Source organism: Xiphophorus hellerii, chromosome 15 (assembly GCF_003331165.1).
Source record: "Xiphophorus hellerii strain 12219 chromosome 15, Xiphophorus_hellerii-4.1, whole genome shotgun sequence".
In the NCBI taxonomy this organism is placed as follows: Eukaryota; Metazoa; Chordata; class Actinopteri; order Cyprinodontiformes; family Poeciliidae; genus Xiphophorus; species Xiphophorus hellerii.
The window spans coordinates 12,419,108-12,439,835 of NC_045686.1; the positions used below are offsets into that span (position 1 = coordinate 12,419,108).

The 20,728-nt window shown below is 36.1% G+C and overlaps 1 protein-coding gene across 1 annotated transcript in view; it reads right to left on the bottom strand.

Moving 5' to 3' along the window:
• Window positions 1-20,728, bottom strand: part of fig4a (FIG4 phosphoinositide 5-phosphatase a) — a 44,482-nt gene that overhangs the window by 13,008 nt on the left and 10,746 nt on the right. Inside the window, exons 7-20 of the mRNA XM_032585645.1 lie at window positions 20,573-20,701; window positions 17,998-18,098; window positions 17,166-17,328; window positions 14,219-14,316; window positions 10,439-10,572; window positions 8,897-9,013; window positions 7,667-7,712; window positions 6,882-7,030; window positions 6,514-6,680; window positions 3,986-4,124; window positions 3,206-3,264; window positions 2,162-2,309; window positions 1,886-1,969; window positions 13-208 (exon numbers count right to left, since the gene is read on the bottom strand). Coding sequence (XP_032441536.1) covers window positions 13-208; window positions 1,886-1,969; window positions 2,162-2,309; window positions 3,206-3,264; window positions 3,986-4,124; window positions 6,514-6,680; window positions 6,882-7,030; window positions 7,667-7,712; window positions 8,897-9,013; window positions 10,439-10,572; window positions 14,219-14,316; window positions 17,166-17,328; window positions 17,998-18,098; window positions 20,573-20,701 — 1,730 coding nt within the window. The remainder of the gene's footprint in view (window positions 1-12; window positions 209-1,885; window positions 1,970-2,161; window positions 2,310-3,205; window positions 3,265-3,985; window positions 4,125-6,513; window positions 6,681-6,881; window positions 7,031-7,666; window positions 7,713-8,896; window positions 9,014-10,438; window positions 10,573-14,218; window positions 14,317-17,165; window positions 17,329-17,997; window positions 18,099-20,572; window positions 20,702-20,728) is intronic.

The following is a 20,728-nucleotide window of genomic DNA, read 5'->3' on the forward strand; positions in this document are numbered from 1 at the left end:
GCTTTATCCTACCTCTTGCATGCGACCACTCTCTCCAGACTCTGTCAGCAGCTTGATCGGGGTAGAGCGCTGTGAAACAGACCCTTCATCGTCCCGATCCTCCTCCGAGTCGTCCTCAGACGTACTAGAGATGACCTCCTCACTGGGGGGGGGAGGCGCACTGGCTGCCGTCTTCCTTTGGAGAATGGTTTCCTCCTTACTGCTCTTGCTGTTCAACAAGGAAACACATTATTAGTAACTCTTATATGAACCTTAAGTAAGGTGCAAGTAAATTTCTCAAATACCGACAGGCACCAGAGCTTGACAAAGACGCCATGATGAGATATTCTTATTATGTAGTAGTAATCTCTCTGAAGTATTTTCTCACTTTGTACAGAAGAGACATTTAGATAAATTCAAACAATCTCTCCCCATTTTAAGTCCTACTTAACCAACTAAAAATTAATCCATTATACTTTAAGTTGAGGTCGTAGCTTGTAACTCACTTCAATAAAAAAAAAATAATAATAAATTGCAAAAAAAATGGCAGACTAGCAAAAGCAGTAATTAGCAAAAGCCTGGCTGAATGCGAGCCTACTGATGCTACTTCTCAGTCCAACGCTCCTAGGAACAGTTGTAAACTGCATCATGGAGAAGAATTGTTTTGATTTCGTGCTGAAAGGGGGATTGTCAGGAACCTTTTAGGAAAGAAAGAGTCTAATTTCAATGCATCTGATAGGACAATGATGCAAGTTATTTTTGATATGAAATAATTGTTCTTATTTGCTCTTATATACCTGGAAATAAAATAGTACCCCCCTTTAAAACCATGATTTTGAGTTTAAGAATACTGTGCTCCAACTAGAGCACTAACAGCATATTGTTCTATTTTAAAGAGCAAGGACCCTGCAAAATTATTCATTCTCCATTAGTATTTCCTCAAATCTTAATGTATTTTGGGGGTAAATACATCAAAGATATGTAGCACGGAGAGGGACGGATACATGTGTCTCATCGTAGCTCTCTGACTATAGATGTAGAGTCGTGTTTTTCAGGTTGCTGCAGATGGCCATAGAGTGACGCCGACCCCGTTATGCGTCACCGAGAGGATGGTGTGTTCAAGATGACATGTTGTGCCATTTTGTCCCCACACACAAGGTTCTCTGGGCTTAAAGTTCAGCTTTGTTTTTTCTTTTAGAAAAGCACCTTCTTCACATGATCGTTGCATATCCTGTATGACTTGTGACAATTTCATATGGGACCTCTTATCATTAACTCTCAACAACGGCTTTCATTTTGCCACTATTTTATAAAGCTCAGATGAAAGAGCTACAAGATTGATTTCCAGTTTTCTTAATTCCTGTTCTGTCAAGAGATTATTCCACATGAGCTGTCGAGCTCTACTGCTCCTCCAAAGTTACCATAAGGCTATTAAAAACAGCTGTGTTTGTACAGAGATTAAATTACACACACAGGTCACCACTTATCTCAATCACTTCATAATATTTTGTTTTGAGGTCAAATTATGACTCAGCACAGAACATTTGACAGCCCATATACGGTATATATACTTACGGTAATGTTGCACTGAACTAATGCGGAGATGACTGTAAAAGCAGTAAGCATTATTCTTTTTCTTAGTAATGTTTGTCTGTTTAAGCTTTTGATATCAGAAATGCATGCATTCACAAACAGAGCTCATCAATGTGTCCGCTCAACAAAAACACGGAAAAGGACAGACCGTATTTTCTGGTAACCTGAGAACATGATGATTAATGAAGCTGTGTGTGTGTTTGCGGGCGTGTGTGTGTAAGGGCATGGTGACATAGGATTCACCGTACAGAAAAACAAAACAATAACATCATCCCCAGTGTGCTAAAATGGACATAGTTAAAGAAGGATTCACCCCAGCACTGATTTTCCAGTTTCCTCTGGCTTGCGGACTGTGAATGGACTTGGATCCACTCCCACGGATTTTGGCATAAATTCCCTGTATGAACAAATAAGAAAATATAGTCACTCAACATCCTTTTCTATCTCGGTAATAAACAGGTAATAAATTCATCAAAAATTTTAAATCGGTTCATTTGCAATTTCTACATCAACAAATGAGTAAACTCAATATTGCACAATCGATTTCACCTCCAAAATCCTCAGTGTTTTGGTGTTTGTACTCATGTACCTTGCAGAGTTGGTCATCGCAATGCAGAAAGTGTCATCAAAGGATGTGAGCTCATAAGGTTTGAAGAACTCTGTGTAGATGTCAACACTTTCATCAAACTGGTTCATCCTCTTTACTTTGACGGTCTTCATTGTGTTCTCACAAGCAACTGCGCACACCAAAAAAAAACCACATACTGAGGAACATTAACAGCCGGACACAAAATAAAAATGACATCAAGAGTTTTTATGTGCCACATTAATGAGCACTGCAACATTTGAAAACATAATTATGTGAAATGAGGTTAAAAGCAGATGGTTTCTTACAGTAAAATTGAATATCGTTAATAAGAAAAGCAATAGAAAAAGTGAAATAGTAATTGTCCTTTAAATCTAATAACCGGGTGTACCAACCTGATGGCAACAACTACCATCAACCAACAGGGAAAGAGTTTTTTGTGTTGCTGTGAAAAAATTATGTCCCAATCTTATCTTTTAATTCAGTCAGCTTGGAAGGTTTTTAAGCACTAAAACATGCTTCAGGTCATTTCACAGCATGCTTCAGGTCTTTTCACAGCATGTTTTTAGAGTTTTTAAGAACCGCACTTTTATTATATGCTTGGCTTTACCAAAGGATCTCAGCATGACATCCAGCCCCCTCCGGCTTCTTTCTTTCTTTCTCTCTTTTTTTTAATTACAAATCTCGCATCTGTTTGTTGACGTAGGATTTTGTTGCGTAGCCTTACATGTTATTTTAAAGTAAAAAAAAAAAAGAAGCAGAAAGAAATAAAACAAACAAATCATATATTCAAATTCAGATTATACAGTCTAAAAAGGTACAACTTGTAGTTCTCTTTTCTTTTTTTTTTTTTGCTTTAAACGCGACAAGAAAGGGTGATATAGATATGCCGAGGTTTTCAGAGGGCACATTTCCTAGAAATACAATTCCAATTCTAATTCCAACAAATTATTTGGCTTTTTCTTTTTTCATACATTTTTGTGCCGTTTGGAAATAACGTGGAGCCTAGTAAGTAGAGAGAGCAGTTGAATGCACAGACACAGTTACCTTCATCATAAGGTACAGGCAGGTAGGACAGGACTCCCTCTGACCACCAAAATGTGTAGCTGGAAACAAGTTAGACAAAAAACATTTATTAAGCTCCTCTGAGAACCACTGATGTGTTCTCTTTTTGTCTGCACTCTGAGGCTTTACTTAACCCAGATTTAGAAATTGGCTTGTCATGACCGCCTACTGTAGTGCTGAATACACCCGACTCCTATTCACCATTATGAAAGAAGAAATGCATTCACTGTGATTTTACTATGTGATTTGCCCCTTATGCTAGCCAGAGAGAAACTGGACAATATGTGACAGCCCAACTGATTACAGCTGCAGTCATGCTAATTTCTTGGAATAATGAGTCTGGTTTCTGGGACCATTGTTGCCACAGAAGCTACTGGTCCGAGAAAGAAAATTAGGTCCACTTTTGTGTAAGCATGAAAACAACAAGAAAGCATAGAACATGAATACACACACATGTAGCAAGTGATACTGGGTCAAAACCTCAAAAATAATAGTATCCCTGTTACCAATGAAACAGGAACACTGCACAAAGTTAAGCACAAAATTATTTATACCCCAGGTACATTTACTTTTATTACCATGTTTAATTTAAACAAGAAACGTGTTTCTTATTCCTTTCTTAATAAGATGCTCTTTCAAATGACGCTATCATCACCATTTGTGTTAACTAGCAATTCCCAGTATTTTAAGCCATAAAATTGATGTCTGTTTGTGTAACATGAAGGGGGAGTTATACTTATAAGCATAAAGTCATTTCCTTACCTGTGTCTGTTCTTTTGAAGGGCCATGGTGCTCTTCTGATGAAGATAAAAGTCAGTGGGAAGCTCCCACAGATGTGCCTTACCCTCTGACGGCTGGTAAACTTGAAGGAACAAGTTGATGGCGTCTTGTCTGTCTGCATCTGAAGGAACCAAACACAACCATCAGTCACACAAGATTAGAAAATATAAAAATATAAACAAGTGAGAACAGAGATATATTTCACTGTCTAGAAATACAAATGTTTTCCATCCTTATATATTTTTTAAAAAAATGCTTATATCAAATTGTAAATCTTCAGTGGTTTTCCAGACAGCATGAAATCCATGATAGTAGATGTTTTTTTTATTTTGGTATAAAAAAGGTGTAAAACATTTTTCTCTCTGTTAAAGATCATAACTATGAATAGAAAAGTCTTAATGAACATTTTCTTTTCCCAATAAAGCTGTCTGGCTTACCAATCAAACAATTAATAAGTCAATCTCCTAACAACCTTACCAAAATAAAAAGTAAAAAAAATGCAGCAGTTTGATTTCTGGCTGTACAGCTGCAACATAATCCCAGTAAATGTTTGTATGCTCAGCCTGAGGCACATGTTCCGCATGTTGCCCAGTCTGGTGCCAGTTATTCCACCTTTCAATTGTGAAGTCACGTGCATAATGGTCCAGCAGCCAGTGGATAATTAGAAGCTAATTTCAGGCCCATTAAAGCATGCCAAACAGCCTTTTTTTCCCATCAGGCAATGATAAGACTTGGGTTACTGGTGAATCACTGATGTGCACAGGAAGGTCTGGTTCACGTGCTCAAATTCAACCCAACGGTTTTATGTTAGGGTGAGACCTGGACTCTGCAAGTCAGTCAATTTCTTCTGCAACTAACTCGGTCATCTACACCTTTACGGCTCATGTCTATGCACTCATGTGCAGTCATGATGGAGGGAGTCCTTGACAAAATGTTCACACAAATTTCTCCAATTTTTCACATAGTAGAGAGATAAACTGTACCAGCTAATGTAAAAGTATGAGCTCACAGCGTGATGAATCTTTGTTCATCACGCAGTATGAATAAAGATTACACATAATGAGATAACTAAAGTACAAATCTCTTTTCTCATGTGCAGCTCTGATGAAAATGTGACAAGTGTAATCTTTTACCAAGCTTTTCAACACAACTTACAGTTTAAGTTTAAAACTGCTAAATTTGTTTTAAAAATCCGTTTTCAATAAGATAATTCTCTAATCACATTTAATAAATTGAAGACTACTTTATCCACAATATACATTCAGTAAGAGAAGAGCATATATATATATATATATACATATATATATATATATATATATATATATATATATATATATATATATATGCATATATATGCATTTGAAAAAGTTGTTCATTTATTTTTTTACCATCCTTACTTTCTTTGCCAACATTTTACCGGCAACAACCACAAAAGCAGATGAACAGTAATTGGACTTAGAGAGTGAAAGAAATTATTTTCCCCTTTCAAAATTAGAAATGGATCAAGTGACAAACATTTTGGCAAAGGGCCTTGAATCGTGATGTGTTTTTAATAATCATTGAGCAACAGAGAGGCACGATTTCAACTCTATTTAGAAAGCTCATAGTGGCAATTAGTTTGATGAGATGTAATTGGTCTCCAAGCCAAGTAAAAAATAAAGGGCATCACGCTCACATAGTAATTTAATGTTTTCCTTTTAGAAGACACCAGGTAGTGAGTGGGAACAGCAAGGCATTTTATGACTGAAAGACCAAACCCTGCCAAGTCGAACCTTGCGAACATGTAAAAGTGCAGGCCGATAGGGAGGAAACATAAATGACAAAAATTTTAAAATGAAGCCCACACAGACAGGTATGAATTGAAAAGTCATACCTGTCTTTTCAATCTGAAAAATCATATGCTGGTAATGTCATAAACAAAAACATATTAGCAGTAATGCAAACACAAGATTGTGGGCCCCTGGGCTTGAGCCAATGTGCGGGCCCTGTACAGTAATCAGCCACCGTCTCCCATTGCTCTGCCATGACTGAGGGCTAACGGACAGTCTCGGACATTTTACTCTGACAAAAGTAACCGACCCATCAGCTGACCTAGATTTGTAAAATATCCGTCTGACCTGAATAAAATCCAAGACACAAAGTAGGAAGTTGACTAAGCAGGTAAATTAGGGCAGCTGTGATTATCTGCCATTACACCCAAACGTCCTAAAAGTGGTTGAGTCACTCTAGGATGTCATGAAAATATAATTGTCAAGTCAGATAATTGTTTTCTTATAGCCAACATGTAACGACAAACTGGGGTGTGATTTATATTATCACGAGTCACAAGTGAGAGCATCATTTTGTTATGAGAGAGAAGAACTCAGGCTTTCACATCTTGGCTAGAAACTTGTTCTAATTTAAACAATAAAGTGTGACAAATGAAATATTTTTCTAGCTGTAATTAAGAAAATTATTTTTAAAAACTGCTAAAGACTGTGCAGAGCTGCATGTGTCAATGCCATGCATACCTGAGAAAGCATTGCTGTAGTACCGTGACAACGTCTGCATGATGTCTTTGGAGTGCTGAGTCCAGGGTGCAATTTTGCGGTAGGTTTTCACCCTGTGGACCAGCTGAGAGCCGCCATACTGCAGAGATAAAGTATCTCCATGGTCCTCATACAGCTCCTCAAATAACCTAAATTAAGAAGGTGACATATAAAAGAAAGTTGATTTCTGTGACTGGTCAGACAAAAATATTACACATGACAGCAGGTTTTTTTATTATTATTATCATTTTATTTTGCTAAACAGATGTCAAATGATGAGGTTCTGAAACTTTTACTGAAGTAAAATCTATAATCATGGTAAATATGTGAAAGCATTAAGCTAGCTTTACCTGACACAGTCTGTATCAAACTGTAACTTGGGCTTATCAATCATTCCCAGTGCATACAGTTGATAAGCCAGTGCACATTTTCCCACCATAAACTGGGCTGTATTGGTTCGGTCCAAACAATCCACACAGTTGGTTCTCAACACACCAGTCTGCAACAACAAAGTCTTCATTAACCTACAAGAGGTTTATTTATTTCAAAGACCAAAAAGGAAAAAAAAATGAGCAGAATTGTTGGTAACAAAGAGGAATATTTAAAATTCAAAAATAACTGAGTTATTGGATAATTTTGTTACCCAAGTCTTAAATATTAAGAGGCAATCTCTCTGCGAGCTGCTTTCAAACCAGTTTTATACTCTCTTAAAATAGCCATCCACAAAACAATGTTTTTTTCTGCTTTCTTTTAGTAATTTTAAAGTTCATCCTCCCAGTTCAAGCCTATAAGACAGATGGTTTAATTAGCCAATGACATTCAGCTTGAAAAATCGAATCTTGCCAATTATTTTCAATAATTTATTTTTTTTTAACTTTCCTTTCAGTTTTGTTGTAGCTCTATGAAACAAGAAATATTTTCCACCCTTATTATTATACTTTTTTATTCTTTTTAATTTATGAATATTTATGAAGCTATTCAGATTCTGGTTTAAAGCTATGATTAAAACTGTATTCAAACAGTAGCAGTAGTAAAAAATGTTAATCACATGTCTTAAGGTCACATTTAAAGAAATATATGCTAAACAAAGTTGTTTTTACCATTTACAAAGTTACACCAAAACTATGTGATGTACCTGTAGTCGTCCAGTGGATGTAACAGATCCACCTACATCTCGCCACCTGAAATTGGAAAAATAAATTAAAAAATCAATAGGTAAGAATTCGAATTCCAAAATACCTTACTGATCCCAAGGGAAAATTAAATAAAATGAAATAAAAGGAAAGTTTTATTGATATTCAATATTTTAAATGCTGTAATTTCCAGACTATAAGCCACTACTTTTTAAACATGCTTTGAACACTGCCTGATGTGACCAATATGTGGATTTTTACCAAAGTCTGGACTGCCGCATGATGAAGAGGACATATTAAAGTACATTTTTCCAAAAAGTTACTGAATTAAAGATAGCCGAATGAAAGCAATTGCTAACTACCCACCTCTGTTTTTCAAAGGCCTAAAAATATTTGAATGCATATATTTTCTTAGGTTAAATACAATCATTCAATATCTGCTTTTTCAAAGAGGCACTTTAAAATGAATGGGTACCTCCAGCTCTTTAAATTAAGATTTAAGACAACCACAACAGAAATTAAGGAGTGTTGTAATACAAAGTGTACCTTGTCACTGCAGGAACTCAATGACTTCATTCAGAATGAGACAGAATTGGCTAATGCGGTTGGTAATATATCCCAGAGCACCAACAAAACAAAACCAAGGTGTTTAAAAAAAAACTAAATTCAGACATGAACCTTCCCCCATGTGTCAGATTAAGACTACAGGTGCCATCATTAGTCGTCCATCCACTGCTATGAGTGTGTACAGAGGAATCGTGGTAATGCGTGCATGCATTTGTATAAAGAAAAGGCAAGTGAGCAAGCATTGTGTAATGCAGAAGAAAGGGTAATAAATATTGGCCAGGGTATGGCTGCTGGGTTACATAACAGGACGGTAATAGCGGCTGAAAGCGATTAAAATATGCAGACGGTGAAGGAACCAGTCTCTCAGAGGAGAGATGGCAATCTGCTTGGCTTATTAGCAAAAGTTTCCTTGCATTAGACCCGCCATCAGGCACCATTTCCATTATGAATTAATATCTTTCAAATCCAAGCAATACTAATACACTTGACTCTGCATAAAGAAGAAAAGATTGATCATATTCGCAAAGACTTGAAAGTAAAATATTCCTGACACAGCTTTGCAGTTTGTTTAATCTGGGTGTATTGATTACAACTATGTATGTTTTACATTTGCTTTCACTGAAAGAAAATAAAAATCAGTAGAAAGTGTGAAAACAAAGATTCACCTGTCATCTGGTCTCAGGGTGTGGCAGTAGAAGTCAGAGCGATTGATGAAGAAACCTGTTCGCTTCACCACATTTTCTGCTATCATGCTCAAACGGTCTAAAACGTTGCATAATTTGCTGGAAAATAAAAAAGATTTTTAACGTTATTTTACCATATCCGTAAACAGGTGGTAAGATGTTCCTAGATTTTCAAATGATACATTTTCATATAAGGATATCTTATTAACTGAATTCTTTTCAATGTAAATAAAAGAAAAGTTGATCAATTTCTTCTGAAAAAGGTTTTAATTCAGCGTTTTATTGAAAGGTATCTACTTTGTTGCTTTGGGTTTCTTTTTTGCACTCTACCTTCATCACTTTAATCAACACAAAAGTTGCAACATTTTCCTCAAAAAAGGAAACTCCCTTTATTTTTTCTTACGTTTAGCAAAGAAAACTGACTAATGGCCACTTAAACTTGTGTTACCTATGTACAGGTACAAGATGTGATGTGTGATGCCTGGCAAAACCTATCAGCCTTTTGGTGCTGAATACTGTTCTTGGCAGGTACATTCAAGTGTGAGAATCACCACAAACTGCCAGTTAGAAAAGTCAGGGAAAAACAGGGATTCTTAATGTTTTTTTTTCATTTATTTTTGTTTTTTTAATAAGAAAACAAATCAAGAGAAGCAAGTTTATCTTGAGAGCTGGACTAGTCTACATTTAAATGATGTGGAAATGTATAGGTCAAATACTCTGGCCTAATTTGGTGATTTTGTGAGGCAACTGTTGACTTGTCATTTGATATTGCTATTTTCCAACCACACACTCCAGTTTGTCTATATTTTGCAGAGGATGCTCTTTCATTCATGCTTCACTATATCTACTGAAGGCATTTCAGTATGAATTTAAATTGAAAATCTGTTCTTTCTTGTTTATCCGTTTTTGATGCTCTTTATTCACATTTAGCCTTTTGATAAAGGTGTCTTGGCAGACTGAGATGACTTGGCTGTGCAATTAAATGTGCACAAGACTGAGTTATTGAAAAGGGCACGTCTTGTCTAGCTTAGTCCAAAATGGGAATTTTTATTTTTAATAAATGGATTATAACCAAAGGGCCTAATAATAAAGTCAGGAGTTGAAGATGAAGTTGGGCAGAGAACTGAGATGGTGATAGATTTATAAATCTAGGTAATTTAAATCCAACATCTATTTGTATAAAACTAATTTCATATAACCTGAACTTCTTCAGCAGATTATTGGTTATTATATATATTTTTCCCCATGTATCTAATTTAAGTATGACCAACTCAATCAAAGTGTTTGTTATTGTTTCAACAGAAATATTCAAAGAACAACACATTAATGCAACCTTTGAATGATTGTACTATCAATTGTGTAATTTACCATACATTCTTTACTTTTTCATTTTATTTGCCGTTTATAAGCATGCACCCTGGCAGTTTCTATTTGTCTATAACTTTGCTGGAGATGCTCTGTGACTTTCCCCACTGAGGGACAATTGTATGGTACGGATTCTTTTACATTCTTAAAATTAATTACCTTTTGGTGTAGCGGGCCATGTCCCAGGCAATGTAGTCAATGCGATGGTCTGGAGGGAGGAACTGATTGAGGTTGATCACAGCTGGGTAGAGTTCTTCACTGAGAATCTTTTCATGTTTTCTCTTTTCACGTTTCTGTAGAATCCAAAAGAGATGTACACCAGGTTACATCACTAGCAGATATCATCACCAGAGAGCTACAATAGGACTGAGAAGTGAATTTATGGACAGTGCCCAAGTAAACTAGATGGAAATGGCATCAGGCAGCTTTTTAATCTATCAACCAACTACATCTACTTGATGTCCTTTTTTGATATAGCAGTTAAAAGCTAAAAACACATACCTTGATGCAATAAAAAGATCTAACCTTATTATGTTAGAATTACATATTTTCTTTAAGAAGCCCTTACTCCAACATTTTTAAAATGTGTGGTCATAATGACCATTGCTAGGTTTGGAGAAAAAAGGGGGAAACTTGAAGGCCTGAGAACACTGTCCCAACTTATGATGTTGGTAGCATCATAATTCATTGGTGAATTGGTGCATAGAAGACTTATGTACTTCAGAAAATATATTAAATCATATAGATATTGTTTTTTAGATTTTCAATATCTCAAGATATCAACCTGGAAGTTAAAACTTGGGCAAAAATACGACTTCCTATTGGCTAATGACCATAAGCATACCACCGAATTAGCCCCAAAGTGGCTTAAGGACAACAAAATCGGTCTGTTGGAGAGGCCGTTGAAAAGCCTTGATCTCAGTCCTATTAGAAATTAGTGGGAAAGAATGAAAAATGAAAATGAAAATTTAGACACATTTTGTATTTAAGCCTTAAAACCTGAATCAGTTATACTGGTAAGAAAGAAAAGGCCAAAATCCCAGCAAACTACTCAGAGAATTTAATGGAAGGAGAGCAAAGACGTTTGATCCAAAAAATATCATTTAAAATCAATGCTGCCAAATTTAATTTATGTAAATTTTTGATGTAGAAGAAAGTTATAACAGTTTGTAAAAATGATCAAATTATTCTGGCATTTAGCTCAGATAAATGCTTATAGTGCTTTTCTAAAACAGAAAACCTTAACTCTAATTTTATGTAAGATGATTGGGGAAAAAAAAGTTATTTCTCTATTTTTGCAGTCTATGTAAACATCTGATTTCTGCCACATGTGCTTCTAGCCTTAAGATAATGACTTATGTCAATAAAAAGGGATGCAGTCAGTCTGTCTCTGTGACTTAGACCATCCATTAAGTTATTTGTGTGCCCCCACACTGTGCCTTTATGACCCTTCACTCTGGGTGATAATTGTCATGGATGCGTCATTAAGCAGGCTCACATCTCCATTCACACCATCTAGCAGCAGCAAAGTAACATGGCAACCAGCGAACTTACCAGAGCATTTCCTAGCACTTACTCTGCAGGGCTTGTCAGACATAATCACACATTCTACACTCAAATGAGATACTATAAGTATCCTATATATGTGCACACACTCACAAAGGCCCCAATGAAGTGTTTACATGTATGAATGGAAAAACATGACTGTCAATGGTTTATGTGGGTGCAGCTTCTGACATTAAACTAGAATCTGCAGCAGTCACACAAGCACGTGTGAACACGAGGAAGCTGGAGATAATGGGAGTAATTATGTCAAATTTTATTGTAAGGCAACAAAAGCATATTTTTCCACACGTTTTTTTTTTTTCCCCCCTTGTGCCAGTTCAGCTGTGTGAGTGAATATTCAAATAATTGTGATCACATTAAAACAATTACCTTTTATTATCTTATCTAAAAATATATTTTTTTGCACACACTTGACATTTTAATACATTTTATTCCAATTTGATTATAGTAAAAGTCATTCACATGCTTGGCCATGTGTTTCTTTATTCCTCCTCTAAAACATACCTTAGACTTGACAGGACACCTGCTGACCCCAGCGTCCCCACTGAGGGGGGTCGGCTGTCGAGGCTTTATGGTTAATTTCCTTTCTTTTCCCCTCTATCTGTCTCTCTGGGATAAGTGAGGGAGTGTACAGTGAAAGAAGGGGGCAAATCCCTCTTCTATTCCCTATGGTCTGCAGATTTCACATGGCTGTTGCTTGTGCGGACATTGGTGGCCTGCGATTGGTCCCTCATGTCGCAGCTCCCCTTGTGAGTGACAACGTGAGCTGGAAATCCAAGCTACAAATAATATCTCTGGGTAGCCAACAGAAGCTGTACAATGTGATGGACAGCCAGGTGGAAGTAAAGTGAAATATGCACACTTCAATCTGTTTGCTCCCCTTTTAGGAGGGGAAAGTTATAGCAGTGATCCCTACTTTAAAACTAAGAGCAGTTTAAATACTGATATTACCACCGCCCTGGGTAGGATTTCAACAGCTGGTGATCTCAAACCACTGAGAAAGTCTCTTGTGACCATAATAGCTCACAGCTAATGAACAGCAATCAATCGAATGCCGCAGAAATTACACATTCCACCTTGCCCTATTACACCGGTCAAATGATACCACAGGCAGAGCGGATAAAAAGATAAATACTTAAAGAATGCAGAATATTTCCTGTTTGCTTTCTAAATAATCCACAGAGTAAAATGCCAGTTATCTAAATAACAAAGGGAGGGATTTTATTTTTGTTTTGTTTTTTTACAATGAGCAGATATATTTGAGAAATCAAAATTGTAAAACGTTTTATGATCAAATACATCTAATCTAAAATTCACAAGTGGATTAACCACTGAAAAAGGTCCAAGCTTAAATCAATCTAGCCATGCATCCATACTAATAACACCAGCAAATAAAACACAGTTTGCATGGGAATCAACTTATTTAATGTGTATAGTGAATGTGCTTAAAATTGAGTGAAAATTATGCAATCGTCAGGGTTTCTGTCAGTTAATGCTTTTTGCAATTAAGTATGAATAACTTTTTAATTTATCCTTAACATAAATAGTAAACTAAGTATAGCATTAACATTGCTATGTGACCATAAGCAAGGTCATCCTGCTTTAATCAACATCTGTGAATGTAGATTTAAAGCTGTTATGTTCCTTTAATAAACAGGTTGTTTGGTAAATCTAAGAAATCATTTTCAGCTTTTCAAGAACTTTGTTGTGTGAATTGTCTTTTATTCAAGTTAGGAAGTGGTAAATGAAAGTTACACTCCATGTAAGAATTTTAAATGCTGTGCAATTATTCTCCAGAGGTTGTCAGATTCTTTGACTGTTTCAGGGCAAACATAACTGTAGGTGTTCAAGTACCTATAATGTGAATGTAAAGCATAGGTGGGTTTTTCTTCGTGTTCTCTTTGTTCCAAAAGGTTTTGAGAATTAAAAGGTTTGCAGACTTGAACGAATTAAACTGTTCATCCTACAAAAATAAAGGAAGAAAAACCCTATTTTTAAACGGTCCGAAAATTTATATGCTCTGATAACAAAGTTGTTGGCTCAGCTTAAGATTAATACAAATCGCTTTTGTAAATCAGATTAAAAATACTTCAGCAATGTGCAAGCCATGAAAGTCCATATCTGTAATTTTAAAAAGTGTACTTAATTTTAAAAGGGAAGTACAGACATTTTTCCTAAACCTATATTGTATATTTTCAATCTAAGTCACCAATGAACTACCACACTTATATTTTGCAAATTTGCATATGTTCTGGCCTTACATAAAGGTGAGGACAATTGTTGACATGGTTTAGTGGGGTACCACCTTAGCTAGGTTTCCCCTTCACATGAGATTTTGGATCTCAGAGGGACATTTCTGTAAATGCTTATCACCTTAACCAGGTTGAGGATGATGATAGGTGATCCAAACCGCTGCAGCATCTGGTCAAAATGCAGGGCAGCTATATTAGCATATGGATCTGCTTGGTCCACTGTAAAAAGAGAAAAAAACAAATAGAAAATAGACCAGAATGAGATAGGATACACACAAGAATATGAAAAAAATCCTTCTCTGATTGATGTGATCACTGATCAAGGTTGTTTTTAAAAGAATTCAACATTATTATCTTGTTCCATAAATGGCAATATGTTGTCTTAGTGCGGTGCTAAGGATGTTGGGAATTTAGACATACAATTCTTACAGTACTGCCTTTGAAGCATTTGGTTGACAATCATACATATCACCAAAGTCATAAAAAACAATATATAATAAAACATTTTAAAAAATCCTTCCTGTAACAGATGGCATCATACCTGTATAGGAAATGCAACAGTCTAAAATCATGGGGGCTTAAACCATAACTTTGGCAAAATTGCCTCAAAATAACTTCCCCCAAGTGCTTGGAAAAATTTAGTATGCATTTGCAGGAGAGCCAGTGATTCACAAAGGCAGAAAACAAATGAAAAAATAAAAACCTTATGGCAACTTTTTGAAGTAAAATCAATCCATGGCTTTATTTTTGGAATCTGTGCACGTATCTTTTCAAGGTTGAAACTTTTAGAGTCTAAAACTTAAGAGTCTGTGATGTCAAACTTCACCACAGGCCCCCCTGCTTCATGTTCTGTGCTGCGCATCTTCACTTCCATTTACACTCTTCTGTTCATTCTAAAACCTGCAAAACGTTACCTGTCTCCATCTGACACATGCTGAGCCGCAGAACTGCTATGTGGCGCGAAAATTAAGTGTGAGGAAAAAAGGCATCAAATGCCCTAAGCGCCATTTCATGGAGTTGAATTTAAGTACAGCATCTTCCACATTAACTGACACCCTTGTTAAAGATGTGGAAAATCCTTGGGACAAAAAAAAAGAAAAACATTTTTCTGCTGCAGCAGTAAACAAAGTGCTTCAGTTCTTAAACTGCACAGTGTTTGGAGATTATTTTTTTCTCAATAAACACCTCCCTTAATTATATGGTGTGTTTCCCATTATTTTCCATTTTGAAGTTAAGAGCAACAAGAGAAAAGGACTTGTGACTTTGTCACATCATATTTCTACCTCATGTAAACAGAATGCCATGAATCACTTACTAAAAATTCCTTGACACTGATTAAATAAATTAAAAATATTTCAAATAGAAACCGCCAGATCTATTTTTATTCTATTTACAGGACTGCACCAGGACAATAACTGTGAAAGCTGGTGCAACTTAAAATTGACAGCTCACAGTTTACAACTTTGTTGTCCCTCATTTCATCATTTTTTTCCCATTATAAATGTGAGTTATTGTGTTGATAACGTCAACAACAGAGGGGCAGAGCAAATCATTCAGGCTATCAACTTCGCAATCATGTCATCTTTAATCCAGTCATTATCCATTACATTACAGATGTGAATTTAGAGATTTTGCTGTCATTTTGAAAATGGAATAGCAAGAAATGGATGGGTATGTATTTACAGCCATGGCGTTGACCTAGCTCTTTCTAACAGATGGCAGGCAGCAACAGAATCAGATAAATATTATAACTGTGTTGGCTGTGGATTGGTCACACCCACTTCAACACTCATCCAGAAGCACACACAAAGAAACTGTATGAAAGTATACTTAGTTAATATTCTTTACATATAAATAAAAGTGAGTTCATTTAAACACTAATTATCTTTGACTTTCTTATGAGTCAACCAAAGACTGAAGCTGTTTCATAAGGACTAAACGCCAAATAATTACAGTCCTGTCTTGAATAAGCAGCTCAGCTTTTAATGAAAAGCACCAGCTGTATTAGTAACCAGAGGCTATTTTTTTTAGAATCTGTCAGTTTAGGTGGACAGTCATGTATTGTTAGGTTTGCATATTGAACATACTCAGTGAAATGTTCAAACTTTGTTTTATTACTTTTTTGGCTAAACCAGCTTTAAACTTCTCAACTTTAAATGTTGTCAATTTTTATGATTAAAATATCTTAGCTGAAAGGAATAACATTCCAAAATATGACAAACATAAATGGCAAAAAATTATTAATTCATTAATTTATGGCGTCTTCAATGATAAGATGACCCCCAAAAACAACTTTGAGACTTCGCTTGAATCAAAACAGAGTGTCAAGAATCCACAAATATATATTGACAGTATATACAAACACATAGTATGAAATATAACCAGACTATCCAAGGCCTGGATTAGATTTCCAAAAGTCACATAAGGACTTAGGATCAGAGGACCAGGACAATAAGACAAGCCAAGAGGGGATTTTGAGGGATACGTTGAGCGACTAAAAGTCATCTGAGGATGAAAAAAGTCCCTAGCAGAGGAGAAAGGGATTATCAGTTAATACAGGTATTGTAAGCCTCAGTGTATTTCTGTTGACACACACACGATAAACCATATCAGTCTCTAGTGTCATCAGTCTCACCCGACCACCTCCCATTGGTTGAGGTTATAGAGGTTTTATTCCATTCGTAATGAGACAGATACAAATATGGAAAGCATGAGGGGGTCATCCTGCCCTTATCTACTAATCTTTTTAAATCCTATTTACGTAGGCTTGTACAGCAAACAGAAAGGCCTTTGTAAGAAACCAAAGTCTTATTTTAATATAAAACTGTCATTTTCCAAACAGGTTGTTTTAGGTTTTGAGAAGCAAAATGTAATTCAAAGTGGCACTTTTTTATTTCCTGGGCCTCACTGCTGCCTCATAATATTTTAAAAACAAAGGATAAGTTATTAAACCAACTTATTACAAAGACAAGTAGTCTGTGTTTTTTGTTGAGTAAAGCTGAATACATATACACAAAACAATGAAAAAGACTCCCTTTAACAGTGCATGAGATACCCATAAGTCTTACATCTTATGGGTGGCTTTGGCATCATGGTGGAAATGTCCTGAGACCAGTACAGTGGGACAGAACCTCGGACCTGGACGTACGAGGAGTAGCTTCCTGCTGTGAAAGACATAACCGAGGCATCGTGGACGATCTGTTCGGTCTCTACCTCATTAGCTACGTCCCCCTGGGGTAGAAAAGAAAAACTCAATTAAACCATAAACAAGGGATTAAAAATAAGACATTTTCAAATACAGAGAGCGAATGTTCTTTAGAGCTTTATCTAAATGTAAAGAAAAAGGTTGAAAAATATTGGTACAGCCACAGCTGCAGGATGTGCACCGACAATGATCTTCAGAAATTTCTTCAGAAATTGCCACAATCTTGAAAGTTCATTAAGACATATTAGTTGCAGAACTATTTGCTTCTGTAGCAGTACAGGATAAAAATCCTTTTTCATTTTCATACAGAAAAAGCAAAAAGCAAAGATGAAGGATGACATGGGTATTTTTTTCTAAAATTAATTGTGGATTTTTTTTATTTAAAATGACTGCAACTATATATACACATATCCATTCATGTTCATTCATATGTCCACAAAAATATGACTACCTGCAAATCCCAAACATTTTTTTTAATTAAAACAGTCCAAAGCAGGAGGATGGAAAACAAAATCTGCGCCTTAAGTTTATCCTTCCTTCCACAAAACACCCACACAGATACTCATGCATACTGAAGAAAGAGGCAGGGATCCAATTAACCCCCTGTGATCAACTTGAGTCATCTCAATCATGCTGATGGCCCTCATCTTTGCTTCCACTATCTATTATCCCAGTTGCCACGGAAACGGTTGTACCTCGCAATTGGCACCTCTTTTCAGGAAGCGGGTCCCGGCGAATTTGCTGGAGCGCCTGGCAATGAGGGTGATGTGAACCGGTCGACCGTAGATCAGAAGCTCTGAAGTCAGTGGGTTAAGGATTAGGTAAATGAATAAGTATGCTGGCAAAAGCAAAACGAAAGTCTTAAATCTGAACATTCTGATGCATCTGAATTTTACGTATGTCTTAACAAATCAAAATGTTATTATGTTTTGTTGTTTGTTATTAAATTTAAAAACTTAAACTCGCATTACATAGGTACAAAGGGGGACATATTTCAACTGTTAATTTTTGTGTATGTTGATGAGTTGCGTTTTACATATTATTAAATCTAAAATATTTTTAAAACTGAAATTTTATCTTATATACATATTGCTGTCTAACATGAAATAAAAGGGAAGAATATTGCCTTAACAGCTTTTCAGCAGATAGTCGCTGATACCTACCAAAGGAGGTTAAGTCATAAAGGTTATAACTAAAGAGAATATTAATGGAAAGTTAAGTGGAATCCTGGTAGAAAAATGGTCATTTGCAACTGAGATGCCGATGGCATATAGGGAGCTATTTAAATAGCTGGACAAAGTTGTACAAGGTATGGACTTTGGCTAGACTCAGAGGCACTCCTGAACCAGAAACATCTTACTTTGACCAAAGAGTAAAGGAAATGAGCTGTTGCTAAACTGTCCAAATTCCTCTTTTCTGATGAAAATTGCTGCACTTTTTGGAACATCAATATCTGGTGGAAGATTGCCGAAGAAGGACTTAAAGTTTCGTGAGGTCTGATATAAAGTTTCCACAGCCAGTGGTGATTTGGGGAGTTCTGTTATTTGCTGGTGACTTAACCATATCCAAAGTCAGCACAGCCTTCTACCAGGACATTTTAAAGTACTAACAAGATTTATTGAGATGCTGATCTCATTTTCTAGACAGAACTACCAATACATCAATTATCATGAGACTCCTGTGTTTGATTAACCATTAGACTTGCCTGACTCAAACCCTAGAGGAGAATCATGTTAGATATGATAAAAGGAAGATGAGAGACTCCAGACACAACAATGCAGACGACCTGAAAGCCGCCATCAAAGTAATCTTCACTAACAACTCCGTGCAGCCTCAGAATGACTACCTCCAAACCACCATTGATGCCATAAATTATTCAAGAGGCGACCCAACCAACTATAGAGACGATGTACTACACAGTATCCGGACACACTTTTCAGAATTCCAATATTTCTTTCACTTTTTTTATCTAATCTGATGTTATGCTTTTATACAGGCTTTGATTTATTAATGTTTTTGTATCTCATGTCTTGTAGTCATAGAAGCTAGCATATTATTGTGAAAGCGAATCACTTAAGATGTGGATGCATTTGACTGATGATATACAGAAAGAGGAGGGGTGTTAAATAGTGAATATGCAACACCAACAAGATTAGGTAGCGTCCTGTCTTGAACATTATTTTTGGAGTATGTACTTTGCTTATGTTTCATACTTTTAGATACACCCAATCTACTGAATCTCGCTGCATTGCACCATCTGGCTCTCTTGTTGTTGCACTGAAATTCCAGTGAAGGCCAAGCAGTTTCTAGGAATCATCTAAACTCACCCACACGTTATCAGCGTGCGGCAGCACAAACATAACGTGCAAAATAAAAATAAAAAATAAAAAATAGAGATGTTGAGAAAAGCACTCTCTTATCAGTCTGTGTACTTTAAATGAAGAACTACAGAGCAAACAAAAGACAAAGGCTGGCCTAGAAACATTTATTTGTTCAGAATCAGTCACACCTGAAAAGAATATTAGTAAAAAAGTAACATACTGTATTTCACTCGGTTTGATATGATTTGTGCTGATGGTGAATGACTTGAAATTTTAATCTGAGCCTAAGGCAGACTGCTATCCGAATCAATCAGTCTCCTAATGCTTTGTTGGAGTAAATCATGAATCATTATAACAAAAGCTGTTCATAAGTCGAGAGAAAATTATTCATGTGGAACCAATTTAGTGATATGCATCCAGAATATATTTATTTAAAAGATTCAAAAAGATTGGATTAAAATGTGCAAAAGCTTAGCTTTTAATCAAAACACTGACATTCCCTTCGATCTTAAAAAAAACATGCACAATTAACTTGCTCCCAGCCATTAACAGAAGGAGAGGTTATGTAATCACCAGTGTCTTTACACCTGATAACTTTTGCTGAAACCCATCAAATTTATTTTGCTTCAGCTTAGTTACCAAATCCTGCAAATTTCCCTCTGACTCCCACGCTGGAGCTCAGTGAGATCCACGTGCTCAACAAAGAGAGAAACTGGGACAAAAAACAAATGCAACTGTGTTTGCTGGGTATGTGTGTTCACTTAAATCTCCATTCAAAGCCTCAGCAAGGTACTTTGTGTGTTATTTATTAGCAACATACTTTTACGTTTTTCTTAACAATAGTAGAAACAAAGGAAACGTTTAGCTCAAGAAAAAAAAAACTTCTCAGAGAAATCAAAAGAACAAAAAAAACACCAAATAAAACTACTCCCTTGCTTCAAAAGGATACTGGACTGGCCACAAAAGCCATGGATTATGTACATGAGCCAGTCAGGATGCACAATGTCCTTGACCCGCTCAAGGAGCTTCCCGTTCCACACGTACTTGTAGTACGGCTCGTTCTGGAGACCATAAACCACTGTGGCGGAAAATCAGAGCACATAAA